This window comes from Camelus bactrianus, chromosome 18 (assembly GCF_048773025.1).
Source record: "Camelus bactrianus isolate YW-2024 breed Bactrian camel chromosome 18, ASM4877302v1, whole genome shotgun sequence".
NCBI lineage: Eukaryota > Metazoa > Chordata > Mammalia > Artiodactyla > Camelidae > Camelus > Camelus bactrianus.
This window is the reverse complement of record NC_133556.1, coordinates 18,332,286-18,359,072: the sequence shown is the minus strand read 5'-3', so window position 1 is coordinate 18,359,072 and position 26,787 is coordinate 18,332,286. Positions and strand designations below refer to the sequence as shown.

Genomic DNA, 26,787 nt, shown 5'->3' with positions numbered 1-26,787 from the left:
GGGCCCGAGGGGGCGGGGCTCCAGGGGGCGGGGCCCGGCCCACAAGAGCCTTGGCCGCTGGGGCTGCGGGATGCTCGCGCTGTGTACGAGGAGCCGAGCAGAGCGTACCGGGATCGCGCAGAAGCGAGCTGCAAACCCATCCGAACTGAGTGAGGTGAGCCCAGACATGTCGGTTCGCACCAGCTTGGGGGTTTCAGGCACCGGAGCGGCTGCTGGGTCCCAGGCTTCCCGGACGCTGGACGCACGGTCGGTGGCCGTGCCAGTATCAGCCCGGGGCTGCCTCCCGGTACCTGAGATGCTGGGACACCTTCCCAAGTCCCCCGGTCCAGCTCTCTGGCATCTGTCCACTCTGTGGCCCAGGACGCAGAGCTGGCGCGAGAGGCGTTGCCGCGTTACTCAGAAACGGGGTCCGGGGGTCCCGGGCGGCGCCCCGCCTAGTCTCTCCACCCAGCATCTGTTCAGTTCTCTTCCTGGCTTTGGTGAGACGCGTGGACCTGACCGCGATTGTTCATTTTCTTCTCTGGAATGTTTTCTCTGGGGTGACTGTGGTTGCAGAAAGTAGCAAACACTTGAAGAGGGTTGGCTGGATTCTCTCCTGCGGCTTCAGCCTGGGCTGCCCTGGGGCAGACGTGGCTTGGGCCGCAGGACAGCACCCGGTCGCTCTGCACGGGGAGAGCAGGGGCTGCGCAGTCGCCCGGGAGGAACTCGGGTTGGGATCCCTCACTGAGGTTTGAGGGATAGGCGAGGTCAAGAATGGGCGATCGTGAAGGACCCCGGAATTCCAGAGAACTATTTTAATCCTTCCTACCTGTGTGGCCTCGGGCAAGTTGCCTTATCTCTGCACCTCAGTTTTCTCCTCTGTGAAATGGGGATAGTACTAGTACCTCATATGATTATACTGAGAATTAAACAAGGTGATGTGTGAAAAGAGCTGAGTAGGAAGCCTGGGAGTAAAGTGTCAATAAATGATAGCCGCTATTATTACTGTTGGTATTATTATTATTATCATTATTATTAGAGGAGCAGCATAGTTTGTAGTTAAAGGCATGGACTCCCAGTTTAAAATCCCAATTCAACCGCTTTCTAGTGTGACCTTGGGCAAGCTACTTAATCTCTCAGTGTCTCAATTTCGTTTGTATAATGGGGACATTATGTACTCTCTCAGAAGATTGTTGTAGAAATTAAATGAGTTAATACCTGTAGAGTGAGTGCTGTGTGTCAGCTGCTAATTCTTCCATAGAGGCACCATGTTTGATTAAGCAGTCTAACCTCGAGGTAGATTTGCTTTGCTTATAAGTTGAAATATTATTTGTGCAAACTTGTATGTTTTGTGATGAGCAAGGTGGATTCCTTTCTTTCACCTGTGGCTTCACTGACATTGGTGGCTGATCCACTGGGCTCCAGGTCAGTCCTGGGGAAGAGGCTGATGGGGCAGAGGAACCCCAGGAGTCATGTTCAGTGAGAAAAAGAAAGGTTGATGACAAGGAGGTTCCAGAATCAGTTTCTACTGAACATTTACAGAAGAGAAAATCTTCCCTGGGTTGTAGTTTTATTTGACAGGAAATTGTACTTGGACCTAGGTTTTAATTTTATTTTATTTTATTTTTTATCATTCTTTTTTAAAATTATTTATTTTTTAGAGGAAGTACTGGAAATTGAACCCAGGACCTTGTGTATGCTAAGCATGCACTCTACCCCTTGAGCTATACCCTCTCCCCTGGACCTAGGTTTTTAAAACAAATGTTTGCTAATTTTTGCTATTGGATTGTAGTGAGTGAGGAAGTGGGGATGGGCAATATTTTAAATGATAAACACAATAAATTACATTCCTCTTGCCAAGAGGCTAATAGCATAATTTTGAGGGTCAGAGATCCCAGCAAGATCATACACATCTGTGGAGGGTTAGAGTGGTCTGGCTGCCTCTGGGTGTCTTACCCCACCCCCAACACTCTGTATCCTTGCCATTATAAACCTGAAACCCACCAGCATCGTGAACTTGAAAGCCTCCCAGCTTTGCCCCAGCTCCCGATTTTGGACAGTACCCCACAGGTTCAGGGTGGAGAAAAAATAATTCCTCAAGTCCAAAATTCTGCCTGAAGAACTTGATGGGGCAAACTAAAGTCTTTGTCCCTCTGGGGGAGCTTGGGGACTGCCCTGTAAATCCTCCTCCAAATTAGAGAATATGCTCATTTGCCTCCGTCACCTATGGTAGGCACAGGAGGCAGTTTCTATGTCCCCTCCTCCCTCAATAGCAGTGCTCACCTAACCAGTGTTGGGAAGTTGTCATGTTACCTACTTAGAGTTTGGAAATTAAATAGCTCAAGATCCCATCTCTTTCCACCACCCCCACCACTTTAGTCCAGATACTGTTAATTAATTAACTGTCTTGGGGAGGGAGCATCATACCATGCCCCTCAAGGCATATCCCATGGTGGTGAAGGCTGCAAGGTTCCAATCCAGCACCTCCACTTACTAGCTGTGTGATTTTTTGCACAAGTTATTCCACCTCTCTGAGCTCATTTTCCTCCTTTGTAACATGGAGACAATAATCGTATGCCTATCTTATAGGGTTGTTGAAACATGAACTGAAATATATAGAGATTATACATATTTGGAGAGAGATAAATTATATATGGAGAGAGAGATTGTATATATTTGAGACTAATAAGACTGTATATTATTTTAGCTCATTTCCTAAAAGATTTATTATTTCACATTGTAAAGTTTCAGTAATTCAGATGTATCACGTACATGGATGAATGTGGTCATTTGCTTTCCGACGCTCTTCCCTGGACAAAGCTGTTATTAAGTCAAAGTGTATTCTCCAAGTTAGTGGTATCTTAGAATCAAGGAAATATGGCACAGTGCCTGGCAAATATTAAGTGGCCAGTATCTGTAGGCTATTATTATGCTAGATGCTCTAGAAACACTAAAGGCTTGATTGTAAAGAGAAGTGGAACAGAAACAATTCACTTTCAGTCAGACAGCTGAGAAAAGGCCGGGAAAGGACTGAGCATTATCTAGGGTGGCCGCCCGGAAATTCTCTCGGCAGATTTTAGCTGTTGGAATTGATTTGCAAGGTGCTTCCTCTGTACCAGAGACGCAGCGAGGCAGCAGGGGGCAGGACCAGATAGGAATGCTGCCCTCCAGGAGGGCAGGCTAATGGAGATGATGAGATCAGGCCGAGGCGGCAATGTCCTAATCACCGCAGAGTTTGCTAAGAGGGGTGTGGAGGCTGATGGGGTCGGGGTTGCTCAGAGGTCCCCTGCTCCAAGCACCAAGGGGAGCCGTCCTTCAAACCCGTCTGGGGAGTCACAGGTGATAACCTCACCCAACCCCGACACGGCCTGGCCTGGGGGCTGCAAGAGAAAGAGGCAGCTCTTTGGCAGCTGTGGTGGCCAAAAAGCAAATATCCTGGAGGAAGGGCCAAGGCGTCAGAAAGCAGACGGGCCAGCCCACAGCGGGAAAGAGGGAGGCAGCGTCTGAGGGCTCGTGGGCTGGTGCTTCTCAGTGTTCGGCCTCTGGGATGTGCCTGCTCACCTGCTTTTCTTCTCTGCCCCTGCAGCGGGCAGCCCTCGCCTCACCATGGCTCCTGGAGAGAAGATCAAAGCCAAAATCAAGAAGAATCTGCCCGTGAAGGGGCCTCAGGCACCTACCATTAAAGAGCTGATGCGGTGGTACTGTCTCAACACCAACACGCACGGCTGCCGGCGCATCGTGGTGTCCCGGGGCCGCCTCCGGCGCCTGCTCTGGATTCTGTTTACACTGACGGCCGTGGCCCTTATTTTCTGGCAGTGTGCCCTCCTCATCTTATCCTTCTACACCGTCTCTGTCTCCATCAAAGTCCACTTCCAGAAGCTGGATTTTCCTGCAGTCACCATCTGCAACATCAATCCTTACAAGTAAGAGGCAGGACCAGGGACGTGGAGGAGGGGTCACGTCCCCCTTCCGGTGCCAACGCCCCTCCTGAAGGTGACACACTCCAGCCTGCAGACACGCTTTTTAGAAATTTAAATTCGTTGCCAATATTAGTAAACTGCCCTCTCTCAGGTTTTAAATCTGTACCAAGGATTCAGTCCATCAGCTACTTCTGAGGATGGGCTTGCTCAGGCAAGGCAGGAGAGGGTGGCTGTAAGGATCAATTTTGCTTGGAAGTTGGGCCTGGAATGACCTAGCATAACCCCTACCCTGGACACACACACACACACACACACACACACACACACACACACACACAGAGCCCAGCTTAGCCATTTACTCTGAGCTCTCCAAGCTCACACCCTCACTCTCCCCTGAATGCGAGCTGGAGGCTGACTCAGACATGACACAGGGATGACTTCCAGAAGCATCTCAGCTGCCCCAAGCCCTCACCTGAGTGAACCCCGCCCCACTAATTGAGCACAGCCCTTGGTACTGCCCAGTTGTCTGCTGCAGGACCTGTTCTAAATGGGTCATCGGAGTCCTGCTCAGGTTTATTGAAAACTGATCTGTGAGGCAAATCAGAATCTGGCAGAATTTCTCAGAGCAGGGGTGGGGGTGGGGAGAAGGGAAGAGCCGGGGAGGAGGACCATCAAAGGGAACTAACTGGTCCAGAGTCATAAGTGAGTTGATGGCGAAGCTCAGAATCAAAACCAGGTCTCAACTCCTCCTCCACCTCCAAGTCTTTCTTTCTTCTTTCCTCTCTCCCTGTTTTCCTCCCTCCACCTCTCCCTCCCTCCTTCTACCCTTCTCCTTTCTTCTTTCCATCCATTGTTTGTTCCATTATCTTTTATTCAGCATCTACAAATTGTCATTCACTGTGCTAGGCTCTGAGGCATGGAAGTGAATGACCCAACACATTCTTTGTTCTAGCGCAGCTGATATTGTAGTGGAGGAGTGAAATATTAACAAATACAGTTACACTAATAAAACTAGTAACAGTGACCATTTAACTACACACACACATATAATACATACACACAGAAATATAGATAGATAGATAGATAGATAGATAGATAGATAGATAGATAGATAGAAAGAATAAACTCATCGACTCTTGCCAGTAACCCCACTTTACAAATGGGGAAACTGAGACCCAGAAAGGCTAAATGGCTTGTGTAGGGTCACACATCCAGATCCAGAATGGGGAACTGGAACCCTGACAGCTTGGCCCTGGAGTTTCTATGCTCAATCACGATGCCGTGTGGCCTATGCACAGAGCATGGGGGGCAGAGAGTGGGGAGTGTTCACAGGGAGGCCAGGACCTTTCAGTACTGTGAAAATTAAAAGACGGTGTTGTTATGCTTCCTGTAGCCAACTCCTGGGTCATTCTTCTGTATTCTTGGGGGTTGTCAAGGTAACAGTTCTGCCTCTTCCCTCCCAGCCCAGATTGGAGGAGAATCTGTGCGCTGGGACAAATATGCTAGGTGGAGACAGAGCCTGTCCCCTGGGAAGACTCCCAGTTAGCAGTTATTTACTTGTCTTCACTGTGGCTGGTTTATGGGAAGCACCTGACAGTCACCACTCCAGAAATGCTGGTTGGGGCAAAGTCATCAACACACCCCGAGAGCAAGCAGACAGTTGTGGCAAAGGTGAAGGCGCAGCAAGTCGCACAACGGTGATACGGGAGCCTCTCTCCATTTACCTGAGCCAGTGGTCACACTGGAGAGGGCAAAGTGTAAAAGGCCTGATCTTCTTGGCCAAGAGGGCTGGGGTGATGGGCACAAGGCTGACACCCATGTGGATGGAAGCAGCGCAGGGAAGTGCCAGCTTTCTGCCAGAGGGGTTTCCCCCTTCCTGACTCCTTCCTGCCTTGGCAGGTACAGCGCCGTGCGAGACCTTCTAGCCGACTTGGAACAGGAGACCAGAGAAGCCTTGAAGACGCTGTACGGCTTTCCAGAGATTACGTCTCGGAAACGTCGGGAGTCCGAGTCCTGGAGATCAGCCTCAGAGGGCACTGGGTCGAAATTCCTCAACCTGGTCCCGCTGCTGGCCTTCAATCAGAGTGAGAGGAACAAGGCCAGGGACTTCCTCACAGGGCGGAAGCGGAAAGTCAGCGGGAGCATCATTCACAAGGCATCAGATGTCATGCACGGCCACGAGTCCAAGGAGGTGGTGGGATTCCAGCTGGTGAGATGCATGTCCTTACGGTCCTGGGGCATGGGATGGGCTGGAGATAGAGGGTCCAGGAAAGTTTCTCCTTTGCCATTAGCCCTATAGTCCCACAGGAAGAAACACACTCAGGGTAAATCAGCTACAAGCAACTGAAATGGACCCAGACAAGCCTAAGCAGAAAAAAATGTCTTAGAAGGTGACTGCAGGTCATGGAAGCCTCCCAAAGGACAGAAATTAGGGACGATCCAGGGATCCTGGTGGCAAGAAATGATGGACAGTCATTTCAGATGCTGCTACTGGATTAAATAAGCATCAAGTATTTTCAGTCTTTTTGTTAATCCAACCATAAAGATGGATTCAAGTCCCATGTTGAGACTATCTGATTGGCCAAGTTTGGGTCACATAATGGCTCACAGAGAGTGGGGCATCTTTATGGACAGACTCAGCAGACTGTATCCAAGGGGGAAAGGAAATTCAACCAAAGCAAAATTAGGGTGCAGATACTGGAAGGAAGAGAATAGATAACCCAGTGTTCTCAGCAGTACTTGTTTTTGTGAGATGCTATAGCCTGACTTCTCATCTCTCCTTCTTGGTCCCACTTGAGGCCAGTACCAATGGAAAAATGAGTTCCATTGTCTTCCTAGCCACACTCAATCATTACCCTCGTCTCCCTGCCCACCACCTCTGCAGGACAAGAGCTACTGATACCTTATCTTGGTTGCTGATTATGAGATCTCATGGCTCCAGTCACAAACCAGGGGGGAAAATGACCCTTTTTCTAAATCACTGAGCTTTTTAAAAGTCTTCCTGGGTCCTTACAGAAGATACCCACAAGGTTCTTCTTGATACCAAAGACAGTCCTTTGATGTCTATCTTTTAGGAGAGTTTTCCAGCCCTGCATGATGAGAACATCTAGAATATACCACAATTTCCCTATAAAACTCTCATTATTATATATTTTAAATGCTGGTCCTCCCAACTACCATATGAGGTAGAGAAGGATGGTATTCTGATCGACATTTTGTAGGTGGAATAATGGATGTGTAATGCCTTGCTCATGATCCTGCAAAGAGGTAATGGCAGAGTCTGGGCTAGAACCTAGATTTCTACACTGTTGATCCAGTAGGAAATGATGAGGATTGTGTGGGAACTCAGTAGCAATAATCGGCCGAAGTCTGGATGTCTGGGGACCCTGAAGAAGCTGGTTTTGCTTCTCACTTAGTAGGGAGTCATGAGAGTGAGACTGTGTCCTTCCTCGCTCAGCCGCCTTTGGTCCTTGAAGCTTGAGGATGGTGTCCCACACCCCAGAAGTGAGAAGAAGCCCATCTTTGCCCCAGAGATGCCTCCTGTCCCCCTGAGCATTTAGTCTAGAGTCTCATCCTTACAGTCCTTCTGAAGGCCTCTGGTAGGACCAATGGCTTCACCCTGGTGTCTCTTCTTATTTATAGTGTTCCAATGACACATCCGACTGTGCCGTCTACACCTTCAGCTCGGGGGTCAATGCCATCCGGGAGTGGTACAAGCTACACTACATGAACATCATGGCACAGGTGTCTCTGGAGAAGAAAATCAACATGAGCTACTCTGCTGAGGAGCTGCTGGTTAACTGCTTCTTTGATGGCGTGTCCTGCGATGCCAGGTCAGTAGAGGAAGGCTGCTCTCTCAGCAACCAAGGACCGGCAGCTCTGAGCACCAGGCTCCTTGCATGCACCTGCAGCTCAGTTATAGGTGAACTCTGCCTTTTGGAAAATGGCTTATACGGGAGCTAGGCTCTGGAGTCAGTGAGGAAGGCGGACATGGCACAGAGTCAAAATATCTTTAAATTCACTAAATTACTCATAAAAACAGAGGAGTTGATGGTGTACACATATAACTTTGTATATTACTGTTAGACATACTAGTGAGAACCACTGATCTAGTACAAGGGAAGGAAGGGAGGAAGAAAGGAAAGGAGGGAGGGAGGAAGGGAGGAAGAAAGACAGGAAGGAGGGAAGGCAGGGAGAGGAAGGGAAGAAAAGTCTATGTTCATACATGTGAGCTTTCAGAACTGTCCACCTTTAAGATAACACTCAGATTCCTGGTGGTGACTGGGCAGTCATGGGACATTCTAAAGTGTGCCTGCTTAACTGAAGGGATTTCTTCATTCTTTTAAAATACCAAGCCTTTCTATATGCTAGTAGATCTATTAATCTTTAAAAAAAAACTGAGTGATTGGAACCATGTCTCCCTGAAGGCTGGGTTCTAAAGTCAGTGTAAGGGCACCTATGATGTGATTCCTTCTCGGGGATAATTTCTAGGAACTGGAATGGAAAAGCTTCAAGTGTTGGATGAGAAATTCAAGAACAGAGGAATTTGGGGCAGGTTTATTGGCACAGGGAGTGCTAAGTCAGGATGGAGGCAGAGGTGAGGGGATGAAGAGAACAGAAAGCAGAGAGCAGTTCTGCATCAGTGTGTGTCAGCTGAATGAGGGGCCTTGAGGGGCATTTATCAGAGGAAAGATGGAGAAAGTTAAGTCATGGTTAACATCCACTGTCCACAAAAGAGAGCTGGCCCTGTTAGCGCTGTCCAGCCAGACCGAGCTCAGGTGCCTGAGGGGAGTTCCCAGCACAGCCCTCTGTGACCCGTGTTCTTCTCCCATAGGAACTTCACACTTTTCCATCATCCAATGTATGGGAATTGCTACACGTTCAACAACAGACAAAATGAGACCGTCCTCAGCACCTCCATGGGGGGCAGTGAATATGGTAAGGAACTCGGCACTGGGGAGATCCTGGGGTGCTCTAATCATAAGCATGCTTGCAGCAGGACAACTGGGGATGCTTTAAGCCTCCCAGAAATGTGGGTTCTCCCCGCTTGGCCAGAAACTTGACACCACTTTTCCTCTTGCAGTGTTTCTATCAGCATCCATGTCAGCTCCTTCCTTCTTTATCAGAGTCTGTTTTCCTCTTTGACATCTTCTCTTTCCTTCTGAGGGAGCCAGTGGGACATTCCTGGGGTTTCTTCTCCTGGGGAAACCAGTCTGGCTTAAGCTTGTAGCTGGAGTGAGTAATGCTGGACAGGCAGCTTCCAGATGGACTTAAATCCGAACGTGCTGAACAGGAGATTAGGGAGGCAAACACACCTTTATCTTGGTTAAAGTGACAGTTTCTGTATCCAGAACTGAGCTCTGCTACTCACTGTGTGACCCTGTGCCAGTGACTGGCCTTCATCTATAAAGTGGAAATAGTAACAGTATCGATGACACATGCTAATTGAGAAGATGTAAGATATGAAAAGCACTTAGAATAAAACCTGATATGCACTGTCCTGGTTTAGTTGGGCTGCCAGAGCAAAATACGACAGACAGGTGGCTTAAACAACAGACATTTATGTTTTTTACAGTTCTGGAGGCTGGAAATTCATGATCAAGGTGCTGGCAAATTCAGTTTCCGGTGAGGACTCTCTTGCTGGCTTGCAGTCGGCCACCTTCTCTCTGTGTCCTCACATGGCCTTCTGTGGCGTTCAGAGAGAGAGCTCTGTTGTCTCTTCCTCTTCTCATAAGGACACCAGTCCTGTGGGATTAGGGCCCACCCTTATGACCTCATTTAACCTTAATTACTTCCCTAAAGGCTGTATCTCTGCATACAATCACATTGCGTATTAGGACTTCAACATAGGAATAAGGTTGTGGGGGGTGGGGGAGGGCAGAGAGACCCACAGTTCAGCCCATAAGACACACTGAGCACACAATAAATGCTAGTTGTGGTTGTCATGAATATTACTACCATTACTACCTCCAGTATTATTACTGCTACTTCTCTACTGCCATGACTTTTGTAGAGAAGGCAGGAACTCAGCAGAGTGGCCTGGCTTACCCACAGAAGGGACCCTTGAAAGGTCCTAGGCAACTTGAACATGATTTGATATACAGATGTGCTCCCACAAGGAAAGGCCAGGTCTCGTCGTGGTGGAAAACCACACTCGGTCTCCTCACCTTTGTTACTAAGCAAACTGTGTTCTTACCAGATCTGCGAGAAACCGTAACTCAGGGTATACACATCCGTGGGAAGAAGTAATCTGGGAACTGGAAATGAAGCATTACACAGTCAGTCCTGGCTCTGTGGCTTGTGCGCTGTGTGACGTTGAGCAAATCACTTCCCTACTCTGGGCTTTGATTCCTTTATTTACAAACAGGAGGAGTCAGAATAATTCTCAAAGTTCTCTTCTTTCAGCTCTTGCTCATTTGCTCATTCATTTACCAAGTGTTTATTGAGTATCTGCTGCATGCCAGGCCCTCTTCCAAGTCTTAGGGACACAGCGGTGAACAAAACGGGTGCCATGTCTGCTTTCTGGGAACTTGCATTTTGGTGGAGAGAGACAGATAACAAATGAGCGAACAAGCCCATAGACGTTATCCAGGTAGCAATGCTCATGAGCGCTGTGAGCAGAACAAAGCAGCACAAAGGTAGAGAGAGTGGTTGGGGCCAAGATGGGAGGTCCAGAAAGACCCCTGTGAGGAGGGTTACTTAGACATGAGAAGACACGTGTTAAGGTCCACAGAAGTGCATTATGGGCACCAGCGAGCACAAAGAGCTCCAAGAAGGAAATGGAGGTGGTGTGCTCTAGAAACGGACAGAAGCCCAGAGTACTTGGAGCTTCTTGAGGGGCAGGGACAGTGGGATGAGGAAGGAGGCATCGTCAGCGCCCTGACAGCCACAGTCAGGTTTCTGGACTTTGTTGTATGGCACCCCCGGGTGTGCAGTGAGATACCACTGAAGGGTTTCAGGCAAAGGAGTGATATGACCTAAGTCCCAATTTTAAAAGGTCCCTCTGGCTGTGGGGCACAGATTAGACCGCAGGGGCAAGAATGGGAGCGGGGAGAGAAGTCAGGGCGGTGATCAGATAATGCCCCCACCTCGGGCTGAAGCAGTCACAGCTCTGCACATCCCTCTGGATGCTCAGCAGAACCCTCCATCTCAAAGAACCACACGGAGATTCATATCTGGGGCAGGGGAGCGTTGTTCTCTATGCTTAGCAAAACTGCAGTGGGGACACTTATTTTTTGAGCCCTTGCTTTGGGCGAAGCCCTGAGGACAGAGCAGTGAACAAGTCAGGCATAGCTCCTCCCCTCACAGAGCTTCCAGCCTGCACTGTCCACTTTTCTGTTGTGGGAAATGCCGGGGTCTTGGCTCTGAGATTCCCAAAGCAGTGGGAGAGGGAGGCTACCAGCGGGGAACGTGTTCCCAGCGTTTGACTGCAGTGGGCTGCCTTATCCTCCAGGGCTGCAGGTCATCTTGCACATAAATGAAGAGGAGTATAACCCCTTCCTGGTGTCTTCTACTGGAGCTAAGGTGATTGTCCATCGGCAGGATGAATACCCCTTCATCGAGGACGTGGGAACAGAGATTGAGACAGCCATGGCCACCTCCATAGGGATGCACCTGGTAAGAGAATATTCTGATTTCTGTAGGCTTGGCAAGGAAGACAGATTTTTTTTTTTTCAAGGCTAACCAGTGAGGTGCAGCTTATGGAAAAGGGTGTTGGTTTCAAAAGGAAATATGGTCTTATATTTTCCAATGGTTACCCCAATGGTCATTTTAGTACTTACACTAAAGGCTGTCTTTGTACCTTCTGTATGGTTGAACAAGGACAGGATGCCATTTTGGATAAGAATTGAAGGGATTTTCCTTGTTCCAGAGACAGACATCAGTGTTTATGGAACCTGTGCTGGTAACAAGGCATCAGATGCTAACTGTGTCTTTGTCAGCAAAATAAATAGAGCAGATTAACACCTTTCTTTCTGGACCACCCAGAGGCCTGTGGGGCATGTAAACCACTATTTAAAGGCTACTGGAAATTCATTGGGCCATCAAAGGTCTATTTAGTCCCAGGCTTCCATCAGTTTCACCCCATTTATTGAGAACCCCCTTCTCTCTCTCGAGTCTTTGACTTTCTCTGACCTCACTCGGTGCTGACAACACTCACACCTGTCAACAGGAGCACATCTGGGCTGCAGACTCCAATCCCTGAGTCAGCCATGCCCAGTGGAGGCAGAAGGGCACAGTGAAGGGTGTGCTGTGACGCCCTTGGCCATGCCACTGCTGATGTGGTTCTTTTGTTCGCAGGACAGGAGATTTTTTATGCCAGTCTCTCTCTCCCTCCCTCACTCTCTCACTCTCTCTCTCTGTCTCTCCCTCTGTCTAGTAGAATAACTATTAAGTACTTATTTAAAGGTGTACATGCACAAAGTAAAAATTCTAAACCATACCAGGGAGCCTACCATGGAGATTTATCTCTCTTCTCTCCCTGGCCTCTCGTCCCCTTCTTCTTCTACATGGAGACCATCGCTGTTGCTTCTGTGTCTCGGCAGGGATCTTATGGTCTTTTTCAATCATATGTGTGTAGGTATAAGCATTTCTCCTTTTACACGAATAAAAATATTGTTCTGCTCTATTTTCCATTTGACACTATAGCTTAGAAATAGTTCCAGATCAATACACACAGATTCTGCCTCATTCTTCCTGAAGACTCATCGTATTCCATCATGTGGATAAGTTATTGGTGTAATGCCCTGTTGACAGACTGAGGTTGTTTCCAGGTTCAGCTAAAAGCATTGGTGCAATGCGATGTGTAGAACTTCCTAGAGTATGTGTATGAGCCGAATTGCCCTCCAGTGAGGTTGTAGAATTTTATAACCTCACCAGCAATACGTGAGAGTAGCTGTTTCCTCACGCTCTCATTAACACGGCTAGTAACCAATCTTTACTCTTTGCTGATCAGTCAAGAGAAAAACTGTCTATTATCATTTTAGTTGACAGTCGTTCATAGTGGCGTTTTTTCACCTGTTTTGTGGAGGGAAAAAAAAATCTCCTTGTGGACTCCTTGTTCATGCCTTTGTTTGTATCCATCCTTCATGTTCCAAATTAAACTTAGCCTTCATCCCTCGCAAATCTGTCCTCCAGAACAGTGAGTTCCAAACTTCATTGATCAGTAGACTCAGATCTACTGAATCAATATCTCTGAGAGATGAGCCTAAGGGTCCGTATTTTTTACCAAACTCCAGCAGTCATTCCAAGAGGCAGCTCAATGGAGGAATCTTAGCTTTAGAAACTTGAGTCATTCAGAATGAGAGGAGAAGAAACATATATCTTCCCAAGAGAAAGTAAAGCTAGAATTACACAAAAGCTTGAGCACAGCCATAAATGATGGCTTCGTAACGGGTTATAAAGTGATATGATTAGCCTTGGGGCCTGTGTATCCATCCATTATCTATTCATTCAACGAGCATTTGCAGAGCGACTCCTATGTGCTAGATACTGGGGCTATATCAACGTGGAAGACACGTCCCTATCTTGTTGGAACTTAGGGTCTAGCAGAAAGTATCAATGCAAACAAAAAATTATGCAGATGATTAATTATAATTGTAATAAGTGCTAAGAAGGAGAAATACAGGATGCATGAGAACATATCACAAGGACGCCTAACTGAGGGCTTTTATTGGGGGAAGTGGAGGGTTCAAGGATTGCTTTCCTGAGGAAGTGATTTTAAGTTGAGACAGCAGAGATGGTGAAATGGAGAGGTGGTACTCCAGAGGAAATCTACAGCTTTGATGTCTCCCTGTGTCCCATCGAAGGGCAACCCTGGACAAGAGAAACCATCAGAATTGTCGTCTGGGAAGCCAGGGACTCTAAGGGTGTGTCATTTAGGGGCCTTGTTCAATGTGGGAAGTTTGTTCCAACATGTGAACTATTGTGTACCAGCTTAGGCTGTGTGAATGCTGATTGCCCAAGGGGGAAAAAAAACCAAACCTTGAGCTCCAACCTGCTCAAACTTCAGGGTATCACCTAAGGAGCTGGGTCTCTGATTCCTCTGTTCACTGGGAACTCCCAGATCAGAAGAGTGATCAATTTGATCCAACATTTCCCATGCAGTTTTGTACCAGGAAGAAGGACCTGGAATTTATAGACATCCTTTCATCCTCTCCTTCCCTCCTGCCTCTCCCAATGTCTGTAGACTTAGAGCTTGGGAAGGTAAAGGAACTAAGGAATTACCCTCTGATTTTCTTCTCTGAGCTTAGAAATACTCATCGTATTGTTAAGCAAACGCTCTCTTTAGCAATGTGGGTAAACAAAGACATGGGTGGGTTTTCGGCTACACCTAATTTGAGACATACAAAATCAAAGCCACAGAGCGGGGTCAGTCAGCTCTAGTTATGATTTATGAGCATTTAAAACAACAGAAAACCAGGGATTACTGACAGGTCACCAGGGGGTCACTAAAATAAGTCCAAACAAACTAGACTTCCTTCCTTTCTTATTTATTTTTTATTTAGTTATTTATTTACTTTTGATAGACATGTTAAACTGGTAGACTCAGTCAGTTGGTTAACAAATCTTCCTCCATTCATTGAGGAACCATGTGTCCAAAGCACTGGATATTCAGAGACAGATACAACAGAACACCCTCTTTCAAAAATTTACCTTTAAAAGGAGAAGGTAACACACCTTTGCAATACAGATCCAACCTCTCTGGGAATGGGGACCTTCCCTGTCTTGTTCCCAGTCTCAGTTCTTAGAACATAGTAGATCCTTGGTAAATATTGTTGGATGGGTGGATGAATGGATAGATGGATGGACTGATGGATGGTTGGAAGCCTATACAGAGGCTGTTGGTGAAGGCTTTGTCAAGAAGGCTGGTCCAGACAAAAGGAATAGCGATTATAAAGGAGTCACAGAAAGGGTTTCACCCATATAGTGAATCATTTTGAAAAACCACTTTGGCAGAAGTGCAGTCCAGATACTGAAGGCAGCATGTTTACAGTAATACTAGGAAGAAATGGTGAGGCTGTAGCGGAAGCAGTGGCTGTGGGGATGAGCAGATGTGAATGGATTTGAGAGATATTACAATGTGGAAGCAACTGGGCTTGACAACTGAGGTCAGCCAGGAAAGGCCAGGGGAAGTTCAATTGATCTTTAGATTCTAACTTAGGTAGTGGGGTGGATGGACGTGCCAGGCTCAGAGTTAGGAATATAAGAGGAGGGGGAGGTTTGGGGGAGAAGATGACCACTTCAGGGTGGAAGTTATGTCTTGGGGAAATCAAGGTGAAAACATCCAGTCAATAGATGCTATGTACCTGGAGCTCAGGAGAAAAACTGGGGGATAGGGGAAGGATTTGCAATTAGTGTAATTCTATACTTAGAAATAAATGCCATCATTCAAGACCTGAGACAGAATGCAAATGCTTAAGGGCTGAGGAGAAAGGAAACGGAGAAATAGAGGCAGAGAAGCAACAGTAGAAGCCAGACATGGTTGGTGTCAGATACATGAAGGAAGAAAGTTTCAAGGAAGATATTAACTAGAGTGCCAAATGCAGGTGAAAGGTCAAGCAAGATAAAGGGCAAAAGCTGTTCTCTGGGTTTAGCAGCCAACAGGTCACCAGTTCTTTGCCAGAGCAGTTTTCAGTAGAAGGAGTGGAACAGAAACCAAAGTGCAATGGGTTGGATCATGAATGGGAGACGAGGAAGCAGGCATGGGCGGACAGTTCACCCAGGAGAGTATGGACCCAGGCCCTGAGAGGGGCGAGCCTTCACTGTCATTGCAAACACTACTGTACATTTTTATATTAAAGCATACACACAATTCTTTTCACAAGCATATGTGTAATAGGGATTAAGGGCTCAGACTTGGGAGCCAGACAACTGAGGTCCAAACCCCAGCTTTGCACTTTGGTTTTGTGATCGCTGTGTCTCAGGTTACCTCATCTGTAAAATAGGTATGATAATAATGTTACTTCTTAGGCTGGTTAGAATTCAGAGGGTTGATTCATGTGAAGCACTGAAAACAGAGCTTGACATATAATAAGTGCTCCAAAAATATCGGCTATTTTACATTTTTTTAAAGAAAAGAGATGTGAAGGGAAGGAAAAATAAGTTGGAAGCAAAACGAGGGGTGAAGGCAGGATTTTCTTGTTCTTTGTGACACCCCCCCTTTATAAGTGAGACATCAATTTCTTCCATATAATATAAAGAATGAGTATGTATTATTTGCCGTACATATTTGCAAATATCTTTCCCAGTTTGTGCTTTCATTTTAGTTTTCATTGTGCTACTTTTTCGCACGCAAAGCCATCAAATATTTACATAGTCAAAATCTTTGTTTTCCTCTTTAGTCATTCTGTTTATTGAGGATTTTTCCCTCCTTTAGATCAGACATGAGCTGAGTTTCCTTCCAGTTATTTTATTATCTCATTTCATACTTTACTCCACTAGACGTTTTTTCCTGCAGGATGTGAAGTAGAGATAGAATGTATTACTTCCTCTAATAGTTAACAAGTACTTCTAACTTCATATATTGAGCAATTCTTTTGTTCCTCCATTGATTAGAAATGTAAGTGTTATCATATACAAATACTTTGATAATTTATTACAATATGAAAGCAGAACAAAAGGAAAAAGAGTTAAACTGCCTGTAATTCCATCTAGGGCCTCATTCTGACACCTGGGCTTTTCCCTGACACAGTTCATACCTTTAAAGAGGTGAGCTAAGAGGAGGGGAGGGTCGAGCTCAGTGATTGAGTGTGTGCTTAGCATGCACGAGGTCCTGGGTTCAATCCCCAGTACCTCCATTTAAATAAATAAATAAATAAACAAACCTAGTTACCTCCCACCCCATCCCCCCCAAAAAAGAGGCACACTGAAGACCCCAGAACAACTGCTGTTCTTCCTTAGGATTCTCAAGGAAGCAGGTAGGACCTGGTTTGATAAAGATGAGTCCTGTTTCCCACACAGACACATGTGCATTCACACACTTAATCACAACTACATATAACTGTGCGTGCACACACACCACACACATATCCCTCTAACTTGCACATACACATATATACATACATATACCCATTCCTATCTTTGTGTCCCTAGGGGTCAGGACAGAAGCCAAAATATTTCCCCACCCTGCACAGATCAGCAGTTCTGGAATGCTGCCAGTGAAGATGGAGAGTGAAAGCGGGGACAGAGTGGCGAAGAGAGAAAGCAAGCACTCTGTTCATCCAGCTGAGGCTTTGAGAAGTTAAAGACCTCTATCCCACTCTAAAAAGGCCATTTGTCCCTACTACCCCAGCCCTAGCTGCCTCAGGAGGCAACCTGAAATAACCCAGCTCTGAGTTTGATAAGCATCGTTGCAGAATAAAGGGCCATCAAGGAATCAAAAAGCATAAAAAGTGAAATATGATTTCTCACAATCAGTTTCCTGAAAGTGGCCCATGGGCTGGTCCTCAAAGGAGAAGGACCCCCAGCCACCTTTGCCGGCTGCACGGGGCTTACCTGTGCGGCCAGACCCTCTTACCTAGACACCAGGGTGTTGTACTGTCTCCCCAGGCAGGTAGCGCCTGTAGCTGACACTCTAGTCTCTGTGGCCAGCTTAGCAGATCCTAGGGGCTCAAAAGGACCCCTGACCAGGGAGCCTGCTGCCTGGAGAAGCTTAGAAGGAAGCACTGAGTTGAGGTGCCCTCCAGGGGAGCCACTGGCATCTTTGTGCCCAGTTGCCAGCCCGGCCCTGGAATGTACTGGAAGCTCTAAATCTGTCTGCTATGCAGCTATTAGAGGAATGAAGTAAGTCTGTTTATCCTGTCCTGACACGGAAAGACACTATTGTTAGTGAGAAGGGGAGGTTGCAGGGCAAAGGGAATGTGTGAGTCTGTGTGTGACTGTCTGAGATGCAGATCTGACCTGTTGGAGTGGGACCCCTGGGGAAGAGAGGAAACCAGACAGCCGCTTTCCTCTTTGCTTCTTCTGTTTATATGTTTCACGGTGAGCACTGTCTATTGCCCTGGAGGCACTTACAGTTAATTGAGGGAGACTAATGGGGCAGCAGTTGAATTACAAGACAAACAGAAAGAGATTATACCACTTGCGTTGTCTGCAGTTTCTACCTGTGCCAACTTCTTGATTCCTCCCCCACCCACCCACCCCCGCCTCCAATTCTCTCTATCCAGCCACTCTTCAGAGAAAAAAAAATTCTCTTCCTCCCATAAATCTGCCATCCACTTTCCTTTTACCCTCTCTGCTCTCAGAAAAAAAACAAAACAAAACTTTGTACACACACACACACACACACAAACACACACACACGTACCCGGGAACCTAGCTATACACTGATCACAGTTTATATTCTATTGTTACTCCTCCTTGGGAGACATTATCCTTTTTTTCCTTAATTGGCTGGTCTGGATTATTTATTGTAGTGACAGATATTAAGCTAGAACCAAACTTAGTAAGCCACAAGAAAACATAATTTAATAAGGTTTTCAAACTGCAAGTTATGATACTCTCACCTCCTCTGATCAGAGTATCATTCTGCTCTGCTGGGCATTCCTTAGTCCTCTCCGAGAAAGTCCATTTTTCCAAGTCAGCTTCTGGGACCCGGAAGACCAGAGGGTAGAAAATGAGTCCTTCACTGGGACAACCATCCCAAGCGGCACAGTCACTGCTCATCCTTCTGATCCCTCCTGCCCACCCCCCCCCCCCCGGGCGAGGTCTCCAATGGCTTACCACCGTCCTGAAAACCAAATCCACACCCAAATCTCTCAGCGCAACATAGGAGGACAGCAGGATTTAGCCTTGGCATCCCTCTCTGACTTCATCTCCAGCGACCGCTCTCCCTTTTCCCGCATTCCAGTCACCCTGGGCCCTCCTCTGCCTCCAGTCTTGCTGTTCCCTCCACCTAATCCTTCTCCTCCATTTCTTGGCAAGTCACCGTTCCATGTCGACCAACGTGTCCTTTTCTCAAAGACATCTTCCCTATTCACTTTCGGAAAGACTGCCCCCTCCTCCCAAACCCACCAGTCTCTCTCCCCAGTTCATTGATCACTATCAAAAGCTATCCAAAATTCCTTATTTATTTGCTTTTTGACCTTCTGTCTACCCCACTAGAATGTGCGTTCCACGAGAGGAGGGAACTTGTCTGTTTCAATCACTGTGGATTCCGCACTGCCTAGAATAGCACCAGGCACCTAGGAGGTGCTCAATAAATTTTTGTTTAAGGAAGGACTGGATGGCTGTCCAGCCCCAGAGGCTGCCGGCAATGCCCCCTGCCTGGGTCTGGAGCAAGGGCAGGGCTGAATATGTGCTGCTGTGATTACAGACGGAGTCCTTCAAGCTGAGCGAGCCTTACAGCCAGTGCACAGAGGATGGGAGTGAAGTGCCGATCCAGAACATCTACAATGCTTCATATTCCCTCCAGGTACAGGCTGGAGCCGGCGCTCAGCCCTGGGTTGTGGCCCGGACCCAGGAGACAAAGTTATATATGGGCTGGGTTGTGTTTGGGACCAGGAACCGTGGTGAGAATCCCTGGAGTTCATCCAAGGACCTCAAGAACAAATGATGCCGGCTGGTTCCAGTCCTTTTCCAGCCGTCTGTAACCAGAGCTTAACTGATGCACTGAGGTTTGCGTGGAACACAGTGTACAGCTGAGACAGGCCAGCTTCCTAAATGGGCCTTGGCAAGTGAGGGACAGGAGGAAGCAGTCTGGGAGAGGCGCTGGCTGAGGGGTCAAGGGCTGGGCTCCCAGGCCCATTGGTGACCTTCACTCTCTCATGGCTTTGGGCAAGTTGTGTTATCCACAAGAGATACCGGGGGGAGTTTGGATTGGATCAGGGGCTGCTAATCGGCAGCTCCCAGGCCCCTTCCAGCCTGCTCACCTGGTTTTTCTGGACGGTGTTTAAAAGTCAGAAAATTTCACAAGAAAAACCTAGATTTCTAGCTTCTCTTGAAAAACAAGATCTGGCAACATTGGGCCCATATTCTACAGGATAAAGAGTGGGTGGACTTGTCTCATCAAACGAGACACGTTCTCTGGTTCCGCACAGTCCCCACCACCCCCTAGTGTATTATTACCTACATCAGCGTTTGAGTGTGATCACTTGTTACGCCTTGCCTCACCTGCTGGGAGTCTGCAGTTCACCTCTCACCAGGACACACGGACGGTCACTGAGAATCATCCCAGCAGGCGCCCAAGAGGACCAGGCACTCTCTGCGCTGAGTCCTCTAGCTTAGATCAGAGCTGTGTGGAGAGATGTTGGAGACACTGAATGAAGAGAGACTAGCAGTCAGAAAATGTCTACCTGTAAGAAATAGAAATACAATCCAACTGACTTCAAGACCAAAAAAAAAAAAAAAAAAAGTCAGTTCATTGATAAGACACTCTGGATAATATTTAGTGAGAGGCTGTCATTTACAAATCCTTTACATATTTTAATTCATTTCATACTCACAACCACCTCATAAAGTAGATCTTATTATTTTATTTCAAAACTGAAGAAAGCAAAGCATCAGAGAGATCAAGTAACTTGTCTGAGGTCAAACAGCTGGGATGTGGCAGAGCTGGGATTTAGACTGGAGTAAGCAGCCTGCCATCAGAGCCCCTGCTGTTAGATTTTATGTTACAAGTTTTGTGGGTGTCATAGTAGTTCATGATCCCCTGGCATCCTACACAGAGGGCTTGGACCTGAGAATCGGAAAGCTGGGCACTGTGTTTCCCACGTGTCTCTGGGTCAACACTCACATGATGGAAAATGACCACCCCAACCCAACTCCAGTTCAATCTGGCCTCTACATCTCAGTTTAAATTCTAAATAAATTTTCTAGCTTTGTCCCTTTAGAGTCAGGGGACCACCCCGGCCCAGTTGGCTGTGACATGAGGGACACATTTATGTAGTCTGCCAAGGCGGTGGGAGGCCGACCCTCTGACTGAGGGACGTAGGGAGGGAGCGCTCCCGCATCCATGTGCAAGGAGGTGAAGAGAATGTCTGGGTCTTGTCTTTTAGATCTGCCTTCACTCGTGCTTCCAGGCGAAGATGGTGGAGAAATGTGGGTGTGCCCAGTACAGCAAGCCTCTACCTCCAAAAGTCAACTATTGCAACTACCAGCAGCACCCCAACTGGAGTGAGTGAGACTCACCCCAGCCTTGCACACCCCAGGAGCAGGCTCAGCCCAGCCCTGGCAACAGCTAGGCCGCTCCAGGGACCCAGCCCCTATGGCCTTTTGCCTGAGGGAGGTATTGATAGAGAGATGTTGACCAGAGTTTCACTCCTGTTGTCAAGTCTGGCTTGAATCATACTTTTTGATTAAGGACCAAATGCTACACCTCAGCTTGTGCTAAGACCTTGACCACCTCCGTCAACTCCAGGAGATAGGAACTATTATACTACCCTTTCACAGAACAGGTAACTGCCGCTCAGAAAGGTTAAGCAACTTGCCCAAGGTCACACAGCCAGGGAGCAGCAAAGCTAGACCCAAAGCAAGGACTGCCAGCCACACCCCCCTCCCCCATCTCATGACCTTAACCATGGCAGTATTCTGTCTCTCAAAATCACAGGCAGAAATTACTTCCAGAGAACCAGGGTTTGTAGAAATTGGGAGGTGAAATTATTAAAAGGAGACTGTTGGGGACACCATTGGAAAGCCCTGGGAAGGGCCCTGTGGCCCCAAAGCTCATGCTGCCCTCACCTTGCCCCTCAGTGTACTGCTTCTACCAACTGCACCAGGCCTTCGTACGGGAAGAGCTGGGCTGCCAGTCGGTGTGTCGGGAAGCCTGCAGGTAAGTGGACCTGGAGGGATGGGATGAGTAGGGCTGGACTGGGCCAGGCCAGCCTCGCTCACTCCGTGTGCCCTTCTCTGCTTAGCTTTAAAGAGTGGTCACTGACCACCAGCCTGGCGCAGTGGCCATCTGAGGTTTCCGAGGTAAGTCCTCTGCCCACTCTTCCCACTCAAGCCCTTGGCTTGGAGCATGGTGTCCTGGCTGTGTCCTCTGGCCTCAGGGTGATCCACAGGAGAGGCTGGGGTCAGGGGCTAGGGCTGAGACGGGAGGGCAGACAGGCTGGCTCTGGCCTCTCCAGGCATCCCCAGGCCACTTGTTTCTCCATTTCAGAAATGGTTGCTGTCCGTTCTCACTTGGGACCAAAGCCAGCAAATAAAGAAAAAACTCAACAAGTAAGTTGACCTCCATCCTGCTTTCTCTGCTTCTGCCAGCCCTGGTCCCAACCTCCTCACTTGATTCCTCACTGACAAACCCTCTCCTTTTTATTCATTCATTCACTCATTTACTCCTTTATTCAACAAATATCTATTGAATTCTTACCATGAGCCAGGCCCTGCTCTAGGCCTGGGGCTCTCAAACTTTCTGACCATGACCCACGGTATGAGAATACTTTTTCCACTGTGGCCCATTGAATACATAACCAAAAGTCTCACGAAACAGCACTTCCTTATGATATGCAATGCATTCGGGCTGATTTTCAGATGTTGCACATTCGTGTAACCAAGACAATTGTTTACATCCAATCCGATTGGTCACAGCACAGTTCTGAATGATTTGTGCCCATATCAGTTGATAAAAATTTCAAATCTCTCTGCGGATGCAATCTGATCTTTTCCATTCTATTTCACTTCGTGAAAGGTACTGGTCATGGCCCAGTCAATTTATTTCATGGCTTCCTGATTGATGTATCTTGACCCACTTGGAAAAACACTCCTCTGAGCCATGTAGCTTTTAACTCTACTTGAATTTTCCACGTTGAAATTCACTTTCAAAGGAACTTTAGCAAAAATCAGCCAGGTCAGAGTTCATGGACCTCAGCAGATGGAGACAAAGGTGGGGCAGGATGGAGGGCGGAACTGCCATGTGAACTCACATCTCTTGGGGTCACTACTGCCTCCCCAGTGCCCAACACTGGGCCTGTTCCCTGTGGGAGCCAGTCTGGTCCCCAACATCCATTTAATATCCACTAGGCATGTGGTGCTATGTGAGGTCCTTGGGGGGTACCATGACGACCAAACAGACCTGGTCTCTGCCCCCAAGGAGCTTACGGTCTAATAAGAAAGATAGACTTTGATCAAACAATTGCAAACTGTTAAACCAAGTGTTGCAAAGCCATGACCCCTACACCAAATCTAATTCCACTTAAGTAACCTATTATTTTTTCCAATTTTTCCTGAAAGAGCAAAAACTCTGGCAACAGCAAACCTCCGTTCTTGCAAAACACCAGAGCTCTGAGAAATGGCTGCCCCTTCGGCATAAGCATGAACTTTCCAGCTTGCCACGGTCCTAACAGGAGGCAATTTAGTACAGCAGTTACGAGCACAAACTTTGAAGCCAGATCTAGCTAGGTTTGAATACCAGCTCTGCCAATCATAAGCTGTGTAGTCTTGGGCAAGTTACTTAACCAATCTGTGTCTCAATTTCCATATCTGTAAAATAGGGATGATTAAAACATAACCGACCTCATGGGGTTGTTGTGAGAATCAAATTAGTTAATTCACAGAGGGAGGGTACGGATCAGTGGTAGAGTGCAGGCCTAGCATGCATGAGGTCCAACACCTCCATTAAAATAAATAAATAGAACTTAATTACCACCCCCCCTAAAAAAACCACAATAAATTAGTTAATTCTCGGAACACTGCTTGGCAACACAGGAAGTGGTCAGTAAGTGCTAGCTGTTGTTGTTATGGTTATCATCATCATTACCTTATACCCAGCCTACCTCAGTCATTTACATTATCTGCCTGTTTCCTGTATGTATTGGAGATTGCAATCAATCACAATGTCAAGGTTTGAGTGCAATGGAAGTGCAACTGGGTTGGGGGTGGGTACTGACTTAGTCTAGAGGTGGGGAAATGGTTTTTGAGTGAATGAATGGCCTAAACAACCAAGTCCACGCTGGGGATGTGCTCTGCGGTGCAGAAGGAACCCTGTGGACTAGGTTCTAAGACCTCTGTGGAGCTCAGGGCCTGGGCCGTGCTGGGGGCAGGGCGGGAGAGTGACAGCCATGCTGAAGGGCTGGCCATCTGGTAGAGTACAGAGGCATTCAATTCACCTTGGCCCTGTCCGTTGGAACTCTTACAGGACAGACTTGGCCAAACTCTTGATATTCTACAAAGACCTGAACCAGAGATCCATCATGGAGAGCCCCGCCAACAGCGTGAGTGACTTCCGTCTGAGACCTGTCCTTGGTCTGGGAATGTGCCCTTCTGCCTGGCCTTGGGGAGCAGAGTCAGATTGTGGGGATCCAGCCTGAGCTATGAGGGCCACCAAAGGTCAACCAAGCTTCGGATCAGAGAGGGCAGAGTAAGAGGGGAAAGGAAACCTGCTCCCAACTGCCTCCAGACCTGTTCAGGACCTGTTCAGGGCTAACCAGTGGTTCCCTTGGGAACCAGGGTCTTTGCAGATGTCACTCTTGATGGTTTGACCTGGCCTCCCTTGCAGATCGAGATGCTTCTGTCCAACATCGGTGGCCAGCTGGGCCTGTGGATGAGCTGCTCCGTGGTCTGTGTCATTGAGATCATCGAGGTCTTCTTCATCGACTCCCTCTCCATCATTGCCCGCCACCAGTGGCACAAAGCCAAGGAGTGGTGGGCCCGGAGACAGGCGCCTGCCTGCCCCGAGGCTCCTCCCTGCAGCCCTCAGGGCCAGGTCAACCCCGTCCTTGAGCCAGATGATGACCTGCCTACTTTCACCTCGGCCTTGTGTCTACCTCCAGCCCCAGGGGCCCAGGTGCCCGGCACGCCGCCCCCCAAATACAACACCTTGCGCTTGGAAAGGACCTTCTCCAGCCAACTCACAGATACCCAGGTGCCACCTGAGTCACCTGAGTCCTGAGACAAGGTGGGGGAGAAAGATCGAGCCAGGATCACCAGCCCTGGTCTGAGAACGCAGACCCTGTCTCTTGCACCCAGAGGGGACCCTCTGCACACCCTCTGGGCTCTTCAGAGACATTGACTACAAGTCTGCTTTGAACAAGATGGGGCCTGGGTGTGTGCAGGGGACCTGTTGGACCCTGCCCAGCCACGCTCACAGCTGCCCAAGACGAGGTAGATCCTGCAGCCTAAACCCTTGGCACATCTGCTATGGAGAGAGATGGGACCGGAGAAATGCAGTTGGCCTGGGCAGAGGCCAGGAGTGAAGCCGGACAGAATTCTTCACCAGATCTGGAGTGGGAAAAACTCCTTCAAAGCCCCAAGCTGGGGGTTTCAGCCACTCCCCCAGCCTAGGCCGGGGCCCAAGGATGTGACCTTAGGTATCAAGGCCAGACAAGCACTGCCTGGTGCCAAAGATAGGAGGAAGCTGTAGGCCTGGAGCTGGAGTTGTTTGTGATTGACACTGGGGCGAGGTCTGCCCTGTGCCTTTAGGCAAGGAGCTGGCCCAAGGTTCTTGGGGTGTGTAGAGGGGAGGGGTGTGCTGGACGGAGGTCTAGGGGTGGGACCGGAGGTCCTCACTCTGGGGTGGGGCATCTTCCGGGAAGCTAAGCCAGCGCTCTGGGCCCCTTCTCCAGGTAGAGAAGGACCAGTTAAAGGACATTGTGGACACTCCTGTCCAGCGGTAGCCCAAGGCATAACAGATCATCTCCTTACCTCAGTGGCTCTTCCTCCAAGACAGTCTCCCTACCCCAACCAACGGCCTGCCCCTCCCCCACCAGCCAGCCACCTCCGATAACCATCTCCTCCCAGACTCACACCTTCCAAGGTGATAAGAGTTAACAAGCATTAAGCACAGAGCAGGTGCTCAGTGTCAGCTCAAGGACAATACGCTGGGTGCTGTTCTAAGCACTTACAGAGATCAGCCCAGGGAACTGCAAAGTACAACCCACATGCCAACTCCTGTTTTAGCCTGTGACTGAAGAATGGGTTGGGTTGGGTTTTTTTTTTTTTTTCCACTTTTAAATGGTTAAAAATATCAGAAGAAGAACATTTTGTGACTCATGAAAATGATACGCAATTCAAATTTCAGTGTCCATAAATAAAGTTTTATTGGAACACAGTCACGCGCACGGACCCACCAATCGTCTCTGGCTGCGTCTGCGCTCTCACAGCTGGCAGAGTTGAGTAGCCCCAGGAGAGGCTCTCTGACCCCCCAAAGCCTAAAGCACTTATTCTCTGGCTGCTGCCAGGAAAAACCTGCCAGCCCCTGGATTAGCACATTAAGTAGATGTAAGTAGATCTCCATCCATCGTACAGATAAAGGAACTGAGGCATAGAAAGGTGGAGTGACTCGCCCAGGGTGACACGGCTAGGAAGTCGCAGGGCTGGGATTCAGACCCAGGCAGTGTGACTTCAGATCCCATGCACTTTATGACTCCACCATTTTGCATCCAGACGGTGTCTGTGCCTTTTAAGGGTGAGGCTCAGGTCAGTTCGGATGGAAAGAGGGGAACCCAAGGACGACTGCTAGTGGAGGCAGGAGTCTTGGCGAAAGAACAGAGATTGGGGGACCCTACCTGGGACCAGGGACACCTCTCTGCCCTGTGGAGTGTTCCTCTGGCCCTCACAGGAGGGGTGCGGCTTGGAGGCGGGGCAGCCAGCAGGGAGAAGGTCACTGTGACCCCAGGCTGGCTGTAGCTCCCCTGAGGAGTGGGCTCAGAAGCCAGGGCTGATGCAGGCAAGCATCAGATTACAGAAGGCGAGAGCCTGGCTCCTGTCCATGCTGGGCTGGGGTGGCTGCAGCCAGCGCCGACAGGGAGGGAAATTGCAATGGATGCCTGCCTGGGCATCGCCCAGAGAGAGCTTCCTCCTCCTCCCCCAAGCCAGGAGGGGTGGGGGCTGTACCCTCAGGTTCGTGGAATTGACCCGCCTCAGCCTGACGTCACGGGCAGGAACATTTTCAGCGAGGCTGGGGTTTTGCTGGCTTTGTCAAAGGCGAGGCCAAAAGCATCTGGAGGCAACAGCC

The 26,787-nt window shown here is 48.4% G+C and overlaps 1 protein-coding gene across 1 annotated transcript; it reads left to right on the top strand.

Moving 5' to 3' along the window:
• Positions 1-25,881, top strand: SCNN1G (sodium channel epithelial 1 subunit gamma). The gene is made up of 13 exons (XM_010961020.3): positions 1-154; positions 3,566-3,902; positions 5,799-6,108; positions 7,542-7,732; positions 8,734-8,837; positions 11,353-11,516; positions 19,213-19,311; positions 20,894-21,011; positions 21,588-21,666; positions 21,752-21,809; positions 21,997-22,058; positions 23,971-24,046; positions 24,331-25,881. Exons 2-13 carry the CDS (start codon positions 3,586-3,588, stop codon positions 24,721-24,723), a joined length of 1,971 nt encoding a protein of 656 aa, XP_010959322.1. The 5' UTR covers positions 1-154; positions 3,566-3,585; the 3' UTR covers positions 24,724-25,881.
• The last annotated feature ends 906 nt before the right edge of the window (positions 25,882-26,787 follow it).

Excerpts from the sequence above, each read along its gene's own strand:
- SCNN1G (XM_010961020.3), top strand. The coding sequence starts at position 3,586 with ATGGCTCCTGGAGAGAAGATCAAAGCCAAAATCAAGAAGAATCTGCCC. Across the intron at positions 6,109-7,541 it reads AGGTGGTGGGATTCCAGCTG|TGTTCCAATGACACATCCGA; the intron begins GTGAGATGCATG and ends TCTTATTTATAG. Across the intron at positions 7,733-8,733 it reads GGCGTGTCCTGCGATGCCAG|GAACTTCACACTTTTCCATC; the intron begins GTCAGTAGAGGA and ends CTTCTCCCATAG.